Here is a 17,288-nt window from a genome sequence, read left to right as displayed (position 1 = left end):
CCAGTGGCAGGCAAGGCTTTCGCTGGTGTTGTCCTGCTCTGCTGGGGCAATGTCTCCCACAGACTTCCACCGCTGGGTCTCAAGTTGAAATTCCCTACAACAATTCATCCCAGGTAAGTGCACTTTATGGTAGTCCCTTTGTCTGAGAACAGTATTGTGGGTAGCATGGACTAGGAGCGTTGTTATTGTTTTGTCTTTAAAAACAAAGGTATTTTCAGCTTCTGTGTTGACACGGTCATTGCTAAACTTTATTTTGGCACCATCTTAACAGGTATTTCTCCACCTCTTTTCCGCTTTACAGCTGCCTGCAAAAGAGGCGTGGTATAGTGGCACTAGCCTCCGTAGTGGCAGGTGTGGCCTAACATTTCTGCTACCTGTTCTAGCAACATCTTCCAGAGCGTAAGTGAAAGGGTAATGGAGGGAAACTCATTAATCTTCTCCTCCCCTGTGATACAAAATTATGTTCTCTAACTTCAGCTTGGACTGAGCAAAGCAGGCTTGCTTCCTACACCGCCTGCTCTCATCTTGCTCTGGGTAGAGATGTACGCGTATAATCCAGCCTCCTTTCCATCCTAGCAGCCTTGACCAACCCTTAATGTGGTGACTATCTTCCAGCCCTGTCCCTCATGGAGGTTTTCATTAGTGTGATCTACTGCCAGGTGGCAATTCCGTTAACTTTTGTTAAACCCTTAAGTTTTTAGAACAGTTGCATTCCAGCTTACTCGGATTTATTTATCTATTCTTGCTGCATAAACTCCAGCTCCTAGGTTTTGATTTCCATATTCCTGATGTGATCTTTGGAAAAAAAAAAATGCTGTGGTAATGGGGGGGGGTTTGCCTTTCCATGAAAAGGGTGTGCTCCCTGGGTTTGATTTGATTGGATGAAGTCAGCTGGATACATCGATTTTGCTTATTTACAAAGGTGGGGATTTTGGAGGTGGATTTTTGCCTCTACCCTATTGCAACACTGGACTCCAGCTAGACACTGCTCTTCAGGCCGTCGCATGGTAAATGTAAGGCTGCTGCCTTACATTGCCAAGGGACAATTTTGGAGAGAAAGCATGCCGAGATACACGGTGCATGTCCGAGGAGAATGGCTGGCAGTGCCGTGCCTAAACTGCACGAACACAATCGGGTGGCTGGGAAAGGAAGCTGTGAGACGGTACATGAAAAACAAACCCGACAACGGGGGATTTGCCTCGGTGGAAGAAGTAAAATTTTACATTCGAAGGTGCAAGGGACTTGGCTTGCTGGATCTTGATGATACAGTGGAGGATGCTCTAGAGGACAATGAATTTGTTGAAGTTGGTAAGCAAAACCTTAAGCAACGCATTGCAGAGTGACCGCGTTGGCATCTGAGTCAGCAAACCGTCGCTTAGTTCATCTAAAATTGCATCTGAGATAGTGCCTATGGTTTTTATGGAAAAATACCAAAATGCACCCTTAGTTTTTAAGTATAGACCTATATAAGGTATGGAAGCTACAGGATTCTATATACATCATTTGTGTATGATATCACATATGCTATATGATTGTATGGGATATGGAGCATGTGTCCAAGGTTTGGGCGGCTCTTTTGCCTTTAGAGTACCTTAAATAAACTATGTAGTCCCTTGTTATTTTCCTAGAAGCACACAAATATATTTGGGGCTGATAACTGCAAATTAGAATTCTTACTGGGATGTATTGCAATGAATAAAAAATTCATTTATATGTAGAACACAATTTAATCCTGTTCATGCTTATGTGCATATTTCTTCTAGTTATAGAAGGAGATATAATGTCTCCAGATTTCATACCATCTCAGCCAGAAGGAGTTCATTTGTATCCTTTTTTGAGCACTTTGTGAACTTTTTTATAATTCCAGCTTTATAATTTCCTAGATTTCCTTGTTCTTTTAGCATTCCTTCATTCTTAAAACACATTGCCAGGTGTAATCGAATGGTCACTACCTGTGAAATCCTGTCTGCCCTTTATTTTCCTTTACAGAACTTTCAGATACAGCAAATACCGAGAACCAGAACAGGTAGGAATCGCTAATGATTTTACAACTCGGTAACAAATCCTGCTATTCACCAGAATGTGCTGGGAGTTCAGCCGCTGCAGCATTCACGAGAGCAGGGGCTGTTAGTTTGGCTGGGTCTAGGAATCTAAATTATAATGTGCTTATTATGTTTTTGTTAGAGAGTTCCTGTCTTAGGAACGAGTGTGAGTGAGCTTCCTGTCATTGCTGAGTTTTGACTGTTTGTTTTTTTTTTTTATTCTGATTATTAAGGAACTTTATAAGTATACATATCCCAAACTAAAAGGTGGTTCTTTGGTGTAGTATATTTCTTTAGATGGCAACAGCTTAACAACGAAGGACTTGGTCAATTTAGGAAAGGGGCTCTACAAGATAAAGGTAAGGATCCTGAACAAATGCGTCTAAAAACTACGTGTTTATCTTCCTACAATTAAATAATGATAAACTTACATTTAAACTATGTTGTAGCTCACACCTGAAGCTGAAGCTAAAGTCAAACAATCACGAGAAGTGATTGAAAGGATTGTAAAGGAACAGACAGGTAAGTATTTTTACCTCTAACCATTAATTGTTTAGAAACCTTTATTGGGTTCCCTCCTTGACCAGCAGTGTACGTTTCTTGCAGTTGTTTATGGAATCACCACGGGGTTTGGGAAGTTTGCCAGGACTGTCATCCCAAACAGTAAGCTGAGGTAAGTTGTGTGCGCTGCCTTCTCCATCCTTTCTTTTCAGGAGAGGAAGAGGAAGGAGCAGTTCAACCCTGTACATTGACACTCTGTGGTTAGATGAGAGGGCTGCTTCAGTATTTCCCTTTGCTTTGTGCAAAATAAAACCTGACAAGACTTACTTGGGTTTTTACATATACTTTTTTTCCATAGGGAGCTTCAAGTGAACTTGGTTCGTTCGCATTCTGCAGGTAATGAGAAATCACTTGGTGTTTCCCCTTTTCTGGCTGTTGGTAGCGGATTAATAACAGAGAGGGTTACTGTTTCAGGTGTGGGGAAACCTCTGAGCCCAGAGAGATCTCGCATGCTGTTGGCGCTGAGGATCAATGTCCTAGCAAAAGGATACAGTGGAATATCCCTAGAAACGCTCCAGCAAGTTATTGAAGCATTTAATGGTAAAAAGATCTTTAAAGAAAATCCCCCTTTCCTTTTTTTTTTTTTTTTAAACTATTTCGGTAAAGGGTGTAGCTCAATGGATTGAGCTATGGATGTTGGTCTTTTGACTTGGTAGTTGTGAGGGATCAGGACCAAAGCTTGGCTGTGACTGGTCCTGTAGAAGATCATGGCTAGAGACCGGTCCTCAGTTGAAGAACATGGGGTGTGAGCAGAGTGACAGGAAAGGCTGAGAGAAAGGGATGCAATGGGTAGAAGTTTGGGAAATGATCCTCTGAGAGGTCAAATAATTGGTTCAAGACTAAGCTTGACTGAGAGCATGACTCTCACTCTGGGCGAGCTCTTCTACAAAGGCTCAAGTCTCTAACTTTTGTCCTGTCGCATGTGCCACCATCTCTTGGGACGTCAGGATTTTTGGGTGGGGCTATTACCACGTAGAGAACTGCACGTGTTGGTGTTTGTCAAGCAGACCCGCTTGAGCAGCGCCTGTTTTTGTGAGTAGACCCCCTGAGACCTACACAAGCGTTCATGAGCGAGGGCTACAAGGCAGCCACGCAGAAGCACACGGCTGGTCAGCAGCTCACCCGGCCACAGCTGTCAAAGCAGTTAAAGCCGGGTGGCCTCGCTGGACGCTGCGGCAGGGAAACCAAAGGGGTGGCTGTGCTGTTCGTTAGCTGATGTCCATTAACGGTCCCGCTGGTGAGGCATGCCAGCGTGGCTGCGATGAGCAAAGAGCACCTTCTCTCTCTGTGCAGCGCTGCCCTCTCCTGCACCCTCCTCTTCCTCCTTCCACAGCGGGTGAAGGAGCTGCAATTCGGTGTTCAACTCTGCAAAAGAAAAGAAACAGACTGGTCCCTTCCCTGCTTTTTCTGCAGTTCCCTGGGCTCTGTTTCTTCATTTCCACACATTCAGCGCTCAGAGGGCTGGGGTGGGGGGAAGAGGGCTCAAAGATGGTTTGTAGGAGTTACCCAATGTTTAGTGGAGTGAGAAATGAGGAGGTAGCTTTCTGGTCACCCTGCGATGGAGAGCAGAGAGGAGTGATGTTCTACCTGCCTGGCTGTGTGGCTGTAGGTGCAATCACCCTGGGCTGTGGTCCCCCCACTCCAAAACTAAAGGCAAAAGGGAATTCACTTCTCTATAAACTGCAGCTAGCCCGCGAGCAGGGGCAAATCCCAGTCTGCAACGAGAGTAGTCCTGTTGGTGCCACTGACTGTGATTGCAGGATGTTACTGTGACCACACTCATGTGCTGGCTTCTGTTTTCCAAGGAGCGTATCGAGGGGAAGCTCTAACAGGAGTCATTTTTGTTTTCTCTCTAGCGTCCTGCCTTCCTTATATCCCTGAGAAAGGGACAGTTGGAGCCAGTGGAGACTTGGCCCCCCTCTCTCATCTTGCTCTGGGATTAATTGGAGAGGGAAAGATGTGGTCCCCAAAGAGTGGCTGGGCTGATGCTAAATATGTAAGACTCGTGCAGCTGATTGATTGCTTTTTTTCTGCTTGCTGGCTCATTTGCCAAACTGCATGTAGCTTTGAGAAAAAGAGAGCTTTTGCTCACATTAATAACAGGTAAAAATGTTTGGATTTTTTGTACCAATTTGAACTGGGACTAGGTTGCCTTTAGCAACCCATCCTCTACCTTGAGGAAGGTGGATCCATGAGGACGGAATAACTGACCCACGTGTCACTGGAGCAGATATGAATAGGCAGCATGTTATTAAGTGCTAAAGAATTGTTCCTACATCTTCAGCTCCATAAACATCAACACTGTTCCAACAAACCCAAGACCATCTCTCAAATTCAAAAACTTCAAATACTGAGAGTAACTGGAGATTTATTGGAGGCAGGAACTTATCAGTAAAATTTCTACTGATTTTATAATGGCTTTAAGTGAATACACAGGTTTGGATATTTCATTTTTGATAGATTAATTGGGGTTACAGGGAACGTTTATAGCATCCTCCTTTACAAGATGGAAGCATTACAATGGAATTAATTTTTAATTAATTGTTATTCTGTCACTGATACATCAGCAGATTGATCTTCTGTTTAATATCTCCAAGTCTGGCCCCTCCAGAGTCTTTCACGGTGGTTTGTTCTGCTACACCTATCACTCCTATCCATGAATATTTGAACACCAGATTTATTAATGGATTGATAGCTGTACCATCACTGTAGGCTGGAGAAGTACTGAGAACTACACAAGGAGAGGAGTAGGGAAGAAGCAGGCCGGTGTGTCGTGGGCCTTCGAGACCAGAAGTTACAGTTGTACACCTCTGAGATGTGTTACCTCTGCAGTTGGAAAGGTTGAGAGGACTCTAATCAGAATCAAGGTTATACCTTTCCTCCATTTCCCACAAGAGCGATTGCCCTATGGAATAGACATGTATAGAATAAATTGAGTAGGACTCTTCCTATCATTGGAGATTTCCTGTAGAAAGGGTTAGGGAATCATTTATGAAGGAATAGTTCATGCCAAGCCAAACCTGCTATGAGGCAGGGCATAGGCAGAACTACCTTCCCAAGATGTTTCCAGCCTTCTCTCCTATTACGCTCTCCTATCAGCTAATATATAGTAGATGTTAATGGGCTGTGACATTATTTCACTTCGGTGCTCCTACTACCTTCTTTTACTGGCACTGGGAAATGAGGTGCTAGTTTGGAAGCCCCAAAACGCTGTCCTTTATTTAGCCCAGCAGAAAAAAATATTTTAAATGTTTGTGATATAAAGCTCTTTTTCTCCCTTCACTTAAGGAATTTGTTAATATTTTTATTTATGGAAACATTTAAGATTTAAAAGTTTTGGTGGTTGAATTACCAAACAACATTTTTCATTAATTACCTTGTCATTAAACTCCTTCACAGGTCCTGGAAGCCCATGGTCTGAGACCAATTACCTTGAAACCAAAAGAGGTAATAAAGTATAATGATGCTAGCTGATGAAAAACAAGCATAGTCAATCACTAGTTGCTTTATACTTAACAATTTAAGCCTGAAGTGAATTAAAAGTCATTTTAAATCAAGCTCCAGAATAATATTAATGAAGTATTATCAGGAGTGGGATTCACCTCTCCTAGTGCCACCCTACTTGACTTGAAATGTCAGACCCAAGCTTGATGTTTAAATTGGCTCTGTGGTCAGTGGAAGAGATGGGCATCTTCAGAAGACACTTTACATCATCATGAAACAGCTGTCTAAGAAGCCCTCTCAAGGTACCTATCTGCCCTTTGACCATAACAGGAACTCAGATGAGTGACTTGAACCAGGTATCTGACTTCTAGATCATTAAAGCTAGGTGAGATGAATCTAACTCCAAATATTAAAGTTTACATGGGAACACAACAGATTTGAGGGCTGCGGAGCTCGCCGATAAGGGGCCTCAGTAGCTGTAAAACAGCACCAGGAGCAAGAAGCCAAATCCAGTGTCTCCTAAAGGCAAATGGAAGGCTCCCATGGGCCTCGTGTTTGTTTAGAACAAGCATGAAGCTAGTTTTAACTGAACTCGGCAAATCTTTTAAAGCAGGTATAACTTCTAACGCTGTTTTAATTCTCCACTTCCTTATTATGATTGGTTTTCACACCCCCCATGCTCATAACTTCTTTGGTTTAACTAATAACTTAAGAAGAAACTAATAAAAATAGTATTCCACTTCCAAAGAACTGGAAAAGAATACATATTTCCTGTACTTTTCTTACTTAAGCTTGAAATAACATGAAACAAACCTCTTGCTTGGAACTACTGGAGCTCCAAGGGTGTCTATAATGACTTAGTAGGGTCATGACCATTGACGATTTATGTAGCAAAGATGCCCAGTCAAGCTGTGCATTTTATGATTTCAGGACAATCCAGGAAGCTGAGCAAAGGTCTTTAACTCATTTATATGAGAAGGAGAATTATCGCAGAGATGGGGAACTACCACAGCGTGTGGAATAGCTGCAATGAATTTGCTTAACGTCTGCTCTCTCTTTGAAGGGTCTGGCTCTCATCAATGGGACACAAATGATCACCTCGCTGGGATGCGAAGCGGTTGAAAGAGCTGGTGCTATCGCTAGACAAGCTGACATAATCGCTGCCCTTACACTTGAAGTCTTGAAGGGTACAACAAGGGCCTTTGACACTGGTGGGTACTGGGCCTTTCCTGTCTGTTTGCTTAACAGCCGTTGACAAGAGAAGCAAAACCTAACAGTCTAACTTGTTTTACTAGATATCCACGCAGTGCGCCCACATCGAGGGCAGGCTGAAGTGGCATTTCGATTCAGGTCCCTTCTAGATTCTGACCATCATCCATCAGAAATAGCAGGTGAACATTCTTAACCTTCACCCTTTCAGGTTACACAGGTCCGGCTGGGTCTTTCAGCAGCAGCCCATATGCTTTTGCGTGAGGAATATTTGGTTTTTTCCTCTCTTGTTCGTTCTAGAGAGCCATAGATTCTGTGACCGAGTTCAGGATGCGTACACGATGCGCTGCTGCCCTCAGGTAAAAACTGACTTTTATTTCCTTTCATAGCACTAGATAAATGATGATGAAGTTCCCACATCAGAAATACTGTCAACTATGTGCTGTCTGACTCCATTAGAGGAAGCGGTTTTATTTTGCTTCTCCCTCACTTCAAAGTCAGTATTAATGGAGACATGTAATTCATTCATCCCATGCACGCACCCATCAGGCAGCAGCTAACAAAGCTGTGTTCAGATGTGAAAGAAGCCAAGTGTTGGAAGCAGGGGGAAGGTGCTGCTTTCTACTCTTGCAGGCTTTGTAGGGCATTTATTCTGCATTGATGCTAAGACCATAAACTGGGGAAAGGTGTTTCCAGAAGCAGACAGAGTGATAGGTTGTTCTTCTACCTGTAGTATCTCTAACATACTGGAAGAACTCGACCCTGTGAGTTTTAACATGAGCAAAGCTATTAAATCAGTGGAATTAATGAAAGTTAAGTAATGAGAGCTTTTGTTTTCTGTGGGGGCTTTGTAAAGTTACTTCTCTCCTAATAACACTTCTGCTGCCACTGAATAAGTATCTTATCTTCAATTTAGGATAAACCAACCCAAACAAGTAAAGAATGGCATATTTGGATTACCCTTTTAGCAATACTGTCATAATAATAGTAAATACAGTCGTCTTTCGGGTGTCTAGGATGGGCAGTGTCCCATGGTGATGCTCCTGATTTTAAGAGCAAATACAAGACCATCTTCATGTGTGGATGTAGAGACTGGGATGATGGGAAAGAGGGTGCCTGCAGCTCAGTCAGCATCCGGAAGATGAACTAACCGTAGATACTAAGCTCAGGTGCTCGTCTTTTGTTCTAGGTCCATGGAGTTGTAAATGATACAATTGCTTTTGTGAAGGACATCATGACGACTGAAATCAATAGTGCCACGGACAACCCTGTATCTTTTTGATGACTTTATTTCTATGTAAAATTTTGCTTGGCCTTTTTTATCCTTTTCTTCTATATAATTATTTCCATAGGAGGTAAAAAAGTCATAACTGGCTTCAGTCAATAGCAGCCATTGGTTGCAACAGCAACCTCCCTTCCTTTCTCCATGTCTGCATCAGTGCATGCAAGTGTGTGTCTGGGCAAGGAAACCAAGTGTGCGTGCAGTTTAGCGCATGTTAAATGTTTCCTAGATGAGATTCTATACGCTTATATTGAATATGTAGACAGATGGGACTTGGCAACCAAATGGACATAGATGGATGGTGATTTCTCGTATGAGACATCTGTTGGTGCAGCATGAGTGAAATCTGCACTATAGAGTGATTATTTATATATATAGATATATAGATATATATATCAGACAAAATGCATGTGGCTGGTAAGCCTCATTGTGGCTCAGCCTGGTAAACTCTGTGCACAGTTCTTGCATTGGTGCTGAGCAAGGCTGGATTCCCCTCAGCAGTATAATGATGCTATATGTAACATCACATTCACAGCTGATAAGCATTAGCGCTTGTAACCTGTCTAAAATTGTATCTGCCATGGAGAGAATCTACCAAGGAACTGAGAAACTATGCTAGGATCCAAATTCACGTGTTTCTTTGCACCCCTCCCCACCCCTGATCAAAGACCTCATTTTACGTAGTCTATTTGAAAAAATAGAAGAACTGAGATTGGGTCTTCATTTTCTGAAAAGTGAACATGCAGAGTGAACATGAAGTGCTTGCAAATAAAAGCCTATTAGCACAAACATTCCTTCAGTTAAGATATTCTGATTACTGACAGATATCTGTCATGTAAACTGTTTTTCACTCACGTTTGTGCCTTAACTTCTCCTTAAAGATGGTGTTTGCTGAAAGAGCAGAGACCATTTCTGGAGGAAATTTTCATGGTGAATATCCTGCAAAGGTAATTAAGCATTTGGAGAAAGACAGAAACGAAAACCTTTTTTTTTCTTTTTTTTTGTTTGTGTTTCTGTCATCTGGTTTAACGAGATCTTCTTTTACAGGCTCTAGACTATTTGGCAATTGGTGTGCATGAACTCGCTGCGATTAGTGAAAGAAGAATTGAGAGGCTCTGCAACCCCTCGCTCAGTGAACTGCCCGCGTTTTTAGTCACTGAAGGAGGTCTGAACTCTGGCTTCATGATTGCACACTGCACAGCAGCTGCCCTGGGTGAGTGCTTGAGCAATATCATCAAGAGAGCAAGCTAGAAAGACCAATTTATATCAAGGCAGTTGTAATTTGATAGTAGATACAAAGGGATCTCACTTCTCTTTCCATCTCTTCTTGTGCTTTGTGCTGCCTGGGTGCAAAGTTTGAGCGTTGAGTGCAGCTGCGATTATTTCAGCTCGGGATTCTTTATTCTGCACTGATCCATGGGCACGTTTAGCACTCTGAGCATGCAAACCCTTAGGTGGGCTTTGGTGGGAATGCTCACCTGCTTGCATCTTTATGGGATTGGCAGGGAGTGCTCTGATTTACAGTCGCCAACACAAGAGCTCCGGTTGAAATCAGTGACAGCTCTGTACCCAGGAGCCTGCACATCGGCTCAGATAGGGCTGTGATTAACAGCAAACACTGCAGGCAACAAACATACATCTGTCTGAGCCACTCTGCTGAACCTAGAACCTCTGCTTGAATGGTTACGGTCTGTAAGCAGGGGATACTATTCCTCACTTCTTGCTAGCACGGGGACACCACTTGTCTCAAAGCTGGGCCTGATACCCTTAGTACTCGGTGTCTCCATTTGACGGCCAGGTCTGTACATCAATATCAGACTCCAGAGTCCTCAGGAGACTGGAGTTCCCAGGGCTGGTTATTGGAGGAGCACACTAAAAATAAGCATTAGTACATTTTTCCTCCTGTCCTGATGACTAAGGCAACAAGAAGCCTGCTGGCCGCTGGGATATTACAGTTCGTAGGTTCAGGAAAGCACGAGCCAACAGGAAGATAAACATGCTGTGAGTAGAGGGTCAATTATAAGAGATGCAAACAGACAAAGGAACAGAGGATGTCAGATAAATGTGTAGATAAACATCCTGCAGAAAAAAGAAGTCAATGAACTAAATCGATGTAATAAAGAAACCCTGCCCAGAGGCTGTTTTGGGAAGTGGGGCTGGAAAAGGAGCTGAAGTGCTCTTCCCCTTGTTCGAAGGCTGGAAACTTTTCCTTTTGGCTGGGCAGGGTTTAGGATGGCTCCGGGCCTTAGCTGTTGCTTGGCTTCAGGTTTCGCAGCTCACTTCTGCAATCCGGAGCGAGAGATTCTGGGGTGTTCCTGGTCTCTGCTGTGGGGAATGAAAACGACAGCCCTGCCTCCTAACTCATTGCTGCGCTGACACCAGGAGTCCACGGGTTAAAACCATCTTTCCCTGGTCAAAATAGCCAGGAATTTCTCTAAATGTGAAGTTTGAGCTCTTTTTCTCTTTTTTTTTTTTTTAACAAGTTATTACTAATATTTTTCAAGTCACTCTGTCAGCTTCTAAGGTGTTTGTGTACCAGCTAATGTTGTTCACTCCCAGGGTTAATAGATAAGGCTGCAAAAAATTTGCAGATGTTTCGCAACGCCGCTGGATGTGTCTCCCCCTGCCTCTCCGGGAGCCCTGTGCCTGCCCGAGCAACCTGTGCGCAGTTGCCACATGCAGCACGGGGGACCTGCTGTTTCCTGCCTGACCGTGCCAGCTGGGCTCTGGCCCTGGACTGTGTCCCTCCAGCCTATTTGCAATGGGCGTCACCGCCTCTCTGTTGCTCTCGTTGCTTTTCTGAAGCCCCTAATTTGGCGAGGGCATTACACAGCGTCCTGCTGGGCTTCAGAAAGAAAAGGTCTGCGTGCAGCCAGAGCACTGTGAATGCAGACTTCGTTTCTTCTCTTCTAAAGAGCAGTTCTCAACCTCAAATTGTCGTCGGATGGTGCCTACAGCCGTTCCTGCAGCCAAATTCCCCTCGCTCTTGGGTGCAGCTTGAGAGACTTGCTCCAGGTCTCGCACCCAGCTTTCAAAGCCGGAGTTCTCCCACCCTCAGGGGTGTGCGTGCCCGGAGGAGGGACATGGGCAGCCTCGTAGCGAGGTGAGGAGGGTGGGAGAGGATCTGTATCGCGCTCCCGCATCTTCCTGGAGCAAGTTCTGCAAGTGCCTCAGCCCCCATGAGAAGAGACCAGATGCTGATCTCTAGCTTTCCTCTTGAAACCAGGGGAGGGGCAGTATCTGTGACCGAAAACAGAGGGAACCGATGCTGTTTACAAAGAGTTGCCTTGGAGTAACAGGCAAGACCAGGCTCGTATTTCAGTTATGCTGTCTGCTCTTTTTCTTCAGTTTTCATCAGGCCTTTAAGCCAGAGCAACCCAACCCCACAGAAAGGGGAGGAGTGAGCAGTCTTTCTATATTGGGTGAATATTTCCACCTAAAGACTGATATTGGTTACTGTTTTCAGAGGCAATGGTAGTTTTCAAGGTGTTTATTACAAATTACTCAGTCCAGGTGAAACATCGACGCGTTCTTGAAAGAGGAGCAATAGTTGGACCTGAGGCGGTGGACAGGCTCCTTGCCCCAGCTTGGCCATTGCTTCTGCTGTCTCGTGCCCATTCTGTCCTATATTCAATGCACTGGATTTTTGCAGTTTCTGAGAACAAAGCCTTGTGCCACCCCTCTTCTGTGGATTCTCTCTCAACCAGTGCTGCTACGGAGGATCACGTGTCCATGGGAGGATGGGCTGCAAGAAAAGCTTTGAGAGTTATTGAACATGTGGAACAAGGTAAAATTAAAATGCTGATTTCCAGACACACCTTATGTATGTAACCATATTAAGATATTAGTGCCATTCTTTTAGATATATTTTAAGAAAAACGAGTTAATGCATCTGAAAGAACTATCTAAAAATACTGTATTAAGTACATATTTTACAAGCATTTGGATCTTTCTAAACAGAAATGAGGTACATCCAGCACTAAGTGTTTCTTGTGAAACAAAACTGCTTACTGCAAGACCCTCAGCAAAACTTTCCTCTCTTGCTTACAGGGACAGATTACTCTCTTGCTTTTTACTTATTTATTTGGCAGATGTGTTTAGAGACAGATGTCAGCTGTTAGTGGAAGAGCAGAGTAATACACAGCACACAAACGCTGAACTCACTTGCCCACTTAAGTTTATACATTTGAGTGCTCTGAAGGTTTAGTTTTACAGAAAGACACTTTTCGTGTGCAGAGAAATGAGTTTGAGAAACCGTGTGTTTCAACGACGTGTTGAGAAACAGTGTGTCCTAGATCCAGTTGGTTCTCCCAGTTCCTTGGGTGGATTGGCTCGTGAAAATGAGGAACTAATGCCAATAACGATCAGGTGTGAGGTGGGCAGATAGGGTGCAAACTTCTCCAGACAGAAGACTGTCTTCCAAAGCTCTGTAACTTTAGCGGTGCTTTCATGTGGGCTCTTGCAAGCTTCGCAGGCAGAACTTTCTTTTATATAGTTCAGGCCCCTTTCTTCTTCTCAGTCCTCAAGAAGTTTTCTGATTTATGATGCCCATTACTTTGGGTATTCAAGATGCCCTGGAAGAGATTTTTATGGGTTTAAGACTGTGATAACTAGGAGTTCTTGGCACGCTGAGAAGTCTTGCACGGTAGACTACTGAAAATCTGCTTGCTAAAATGCTGGGTACTACCCCCAGCACCATCCATAAAATAATCCTGCTGCTGGGCTGCCTGTCTGGGGTGCGTGGATCCACTGGTCACTCCACGTCACCTGAAACCACATCACGTTAGCCAGAAGAAACGCCAAGGATAGCTTTATACGGGAAACCTCACCTTGAGCTGCCGAAAATCCCTTTCACTCTTTTGATTTCCTAGTTCTGGCTATTGAGCTGCTCGCTGCCTGCCAGGGCATTGAATTCCTACGCCCTCTGAGAACGACAACCCCATTGGAGAAGGTCTACGACCTTGTGCGCTCCGTTGTGAGGTCAGATCAGATAAACGCCTCCCCCGGAGGTTACCCGTGCGGAGGCCGGCTGCCGGCGGTGGTGGTTAATGTCTGGCCAATGTTCGCGATGTGTCTCGTTACAGGCCTTGGATGAAGGATCGCTTCATGGCCCCAGACATTGAAGCAGCTCACAGGCTGCTCGTGGAGCAGAAGGCGAGTGTTGACTTTCGGCACGTGCCATAGGACTGTCCCGAGGAGCACGCTGCAGCTCTGCTCTGGAAATACCCTCCATGCCTTCATGGGTTGTCCTCGCTAAAAGCACTCCTCTGCCTGGGGCGAACCCACCAGATTTTCTGAGATTTGGTTTTCCTTAGTTTTAATGGGATAGATTTAGAAATCAATTCCTAAAGTTGCCCTGTGTGATAAATAGCTTACATTATTAATTCTGGCAGAGGTTTCACAGACATAGTTCCAGCTTTGAATCATTTGAGGGCAGGGTCCTATACCCCTGCAGATCTCCAGAGAAATCAGTGGTGTCTCCAGACGGTGTTCCTCGTTCCTGGGGAGTGAGTGCTCCCCAGCCTTGAGGCCCTTGGGCATGGTGACCGCTGGAAGCAATAAGGGGACAGAATCACAGAATCGTATAGGTTGGAAAAGACCTTTAAGATCATCGAGTCCAACCGTAAACCTAACACTACCAAGACCACCACTATACCATGTCCATAAGCAATGGGGATGCAACGGGGACGTGGATGAGGGAATAGCAATGGCAAAATGTGTTAACCTGGGCCAAGCGTTTGTACAGCTATGTGATCCATCTATTTTATTTGTTTGTAAAATATAAGGAACAGAAGAATCGTGAAAAGTAGGCAAATGGGAGAAGAAAATCCCAGTCCACCTTCTGTAAGGCTGTTTGCCCTGCAGTCCTTACGGGAGGACAGACGAAGGAGACTGTAGAACATTTTTCTTTTCTGCCTTAAATCCCAGCCGCCGTCCCTTCCCTTTTTCTTTGACCATGCCAGCTGCCACTTTGCTCCCCCGGCCCCTTCATGACCAAGTGATTTTGTAGCAAGTGGCAGCGACCGTCTCCCAGCTGTTGCACACAGAGCATTAACCTGGTAACAAGACAAGACGCAACGTTTTCACCTTGAATCCTTTCACCTTGTCCCCCCGGAGCTGTGTCTTTTCCCATCCCCTGTCAACTCCATCCACATGCTCTTCCCTAAAGCTCACTCCGGCTGCCTCTCTGGTTCTGCTGATGGCGTACAGCTGATCTGTGTAGGTCTGTGATTCTCACCTCCATCCCAGTAACTCTTCCACGGGGTTTCCTGTACTTGTGTGTTGATGTCTGACCTGACCTTTTGTTTTGCCTCTGACTCGGCTGTTTTACTTTCTCGTTTTGCAGGTGTGGAAAGTTGCTAAACCTTACATTGAAAAGTACAGGAGGGAACACATCCCTGAATCGAGACCCGTTTCACCAACGGCCTTCTCCCTGGGATTGCTGGAAATGAATACAGGTGTTGGTCATGACCATGGGCATCAGGATGAACACTAAGAGTTGCGGTCCTCTGGTACAGAGCGGATCCTTTCCAGGACCTTGCCTAAGGGTGGCTGTTCTACCAGAAATCAATGCGGTTTCTCCGAGTGACCCAAAGGACCTGTCTGTCTATCTCAGGAGCACCTACAGATAGTAGAGAAATGACTCGGCAGTTTCCTCACGTGCGAAAGACAGCTTCGTCACGATAGTCTGCTTTTGGCTGAATTTCCTGAGCTTCCCAACACAAAACATTCAGACTCCTGCTGAAAACAGTGGATGTTTTATACAGGGCCTCCTGTATTTGTTTTGTCAGCTCTTCACTTGTTTTCTCTTCATCTGTGCCAATGATACTGAACAGCTTAGGTTTGATATTCTTTTTTTTTTTTTTTCCTTTAGGTAACTGCTGTGGTCCCCTTCATTCTGCCACAAGCAAAATTATCTTTACACTTAATTCTCCTCTCTTTTGCAGATCATATGTGAGGCACAGGTTCTTGTAATAACAAGAGCATTTTTAGAGCAGGTGCTTCACAAATCTGAAAATCTGTGTGCATAAAAATGTGCTATGGAGATCATTGCTCCAGAACAAATATGTTGTATTCTGGTGATGGACTACACTTAATGCAGCTTTCTAAGAGCTATGGGCTTACACCTGCAATAAATAAACTGAGGCTTCTCATACAGCTGTAGCAATCTCTTTTCCTGTCATTGTGTGAGGATGAAAATGTAAAGCAAAAGCTCAGTTTAGAAGTAAGGAGGACAGGTGGAACAGGGAAGGGGGAGGAGGAGGTGTAGGAGTGGTGGATATGAACCAGTGTAAGATCTGCACTCCCAAGGCTTACCAGGCATCTGCCTGGCTGCTGAGTCGTCCCCGTGGAGCGACTCGTGTTGTAGCGTGCTCCGTGTTACAGCACTGACCTCTGGCACAGGCTTTATTTTGCAAGGGAAGAGTCAGGACTCAGACTTCACATCATGGTGCAGTGATGACATGTAAAGGCTGGTTAACAACCACCAGCAATTGCACTACTGGCCTGATACCCACAGCTGCAGTGGGTTCAGCATGGGCTGGAAATCTCCCCAGGCTATCGGCTATGCTGCAAGGGGCAGCCAAAGTGCTACTGTGGGGCTACCCTCGTGCGCCTGAGACCTGCTGTGTTAGATGTGCCCTGAGGAGAAGGCTCATGCTTGTTGGCAAGCTGGCAGGGAGACACGTAACCTGGCCAGAAGACCTGGGAACTGGGGTACCCACCCATGGCCCGTGAGCTCCCAGGTCAGTTCCTTCCTTCTGCGCCTGATTTGCAGCATCTCCAGCCTCTGTCTCTCCCTCACGTGCCACGTAAGTCCCTACCCTTTCGGCTCGAGGCTCTCTGTAGCAGGCATATCTCAATCTCCCCCCCGAAGCTGCTCCATTTTGTATAAAATCAGGTATTAATTAAAATCAGGTGTCAGAACGAACAGCCAGGCTTATCTCTTGTAGGGTCAACTATTTTCCTTCAGGCTCATGTTATGGCTAAACAATACGGCTCCTTCAGTAAAAAGCTGGCACAAGTTCCTACCCGCCGTGCTGTTACCTACGTCCTGCTCCCAGCTGCTGCGGGAGCCAGGATGGTGAATGTCATCGCTGAAGTGAGCCACATTTAAAAAAAAGCAAACAAAATCTTCCTGCATTTCAGTGTGGTGTGCCTTCCCTGGCAAGGACCGTGTAGCTGGCCATCAGGAACCACTTAAGCCAGCTGTGCCACTGAATTATAACCACATCCTCTAACTGCAAACCTGCCACTAATTATAGCCCTGGGGCATACTCCCAAATGGCTACTGGATTCAGCCGAGCTGTTTGGGCAAGCATGTGGTTTGACGTTCCCATCAGAGCTTATTCATGAGAGCAGAATCCCCTCACGTCAGTAGTTTCAGCCCATGAATGCCTATTCCTGTCCAGCAAGAGAATATTTGAGGTTTTCCTTATGCATTCGTGGGCTCTCAAATGCCTTAGGCACTTCAGAGAGGAGGTGCGGGGCATTCCTTCCCACTCACCTCTGCTTTTGGCTGCCTGGGACCAAGGGACCACCAGCACACGCTGCAGCACGGTGGCCTCAGCTTCGCACCACACCTACGCTAAGCCGAGAGGCACCGCGCTGGCCGCACACTGCATTCGTACCCTGACAGCTTTCCCCAAAGGCCTGCATAAACATTATTTACGAGTGCTGTCTTGGGCAGAATGGACTGTGCGATCACATACTTCAGATGTTCTTCCAAGCTCTATAAAAACAAAGGTCCA

At 45.1% G+C, this 17,288-nt stretch overlaps 1 protein-coding gene across 1 annotated transcript; it reads left to right on the top strand.

Annotated features, from left to right (window-relative positions):
• The first annotated feature begins 1,061 nt into the window (after positions 1 to 1,061).
• Positions 1,062 to 15,124, top strand: HAL (histidine ammonia-lyase). Its single transcript, XM_075491647.1, has 20 exons — positions 1,062 to 1,308; positions 1,764 to 1,824; positions 1,999 to 2,026; positions 2,327 to 2,401; positions 2,492 to 2,564; positions 2,649 to 2,715; positions 2,902 to 2,939; positions 3,018 to 3,143; positions 4,460 to 4,599; positions 6,003 to 6,050; positions 7,111 to 7,258; positions 7,343 to 7,438; positions 7,557 to 7,615; positions 8,446 to 8,526; positions 9,420 to 9,485; positions 9,586 to 9,751; positions 12,191 to 12,325; positions 13,410 to 13,518; positions 13,623 to 13,692; positions 14,885 to 15,124. The coding sequence occupies exons 1-20, from the start codon at positions 1,062 to 1,064 to the stop codon at positions 15,032 to 15,034; spliced, it is 1,983 nt and encodes a 660-aa protein (XP_075347762.1). The 3' UTR covers positions 15,035 to 15,124.
• The last annotated feature ends 2,164 nt before the right edge of the window (positions 15,125 to 17,288 follow it).

Source organism: Mycteria americana, chromosome 1 (assembly GCF_035582795.1).
Source record: "Mycteria americana isolate JAX WOST 10 ecotype Jacksonville Zoo and Gardens chromosome 1, USCA_MyAme_1.0, whole genome shotgun sequence".
Classification (NCBI taxonomy): Eukaryota; Metazoa; Chordata; class Aves; order Ciconiiformes; family Ciconiidae; genus Mycteria; species Mycteria americana.
The sequence above is the reverse complement of the archived record's forward strand: the minus strand, read 5'-3'. Positions and strand labels throughout refer to the sequence as shown.

Bases quoted from the DNA above. Each gene is read 5' to 3' on its own strand.
- HAL (XM_075491647.1), top strand. From the start codon at position 1,062: ATGCCGAGATACACGGTGCATGTCCGAGGAGAATGGCTGGCAGTGCCG. The intron at 3,144-4,459 runs GTAAAAAGATCT...TTTTCTCTCTAG, and splicing joins AGTTATTGAAGCATTTAATG to CGTCCTGCCTTCCTTATATC. The intron at 7,259-7,342 runs GTGGGTACTGGG...TTGTTTTACTAG, and splicing joins AACAAGGGCCTTTGACACTG to ATATCCACGCAGTGCGCCCA.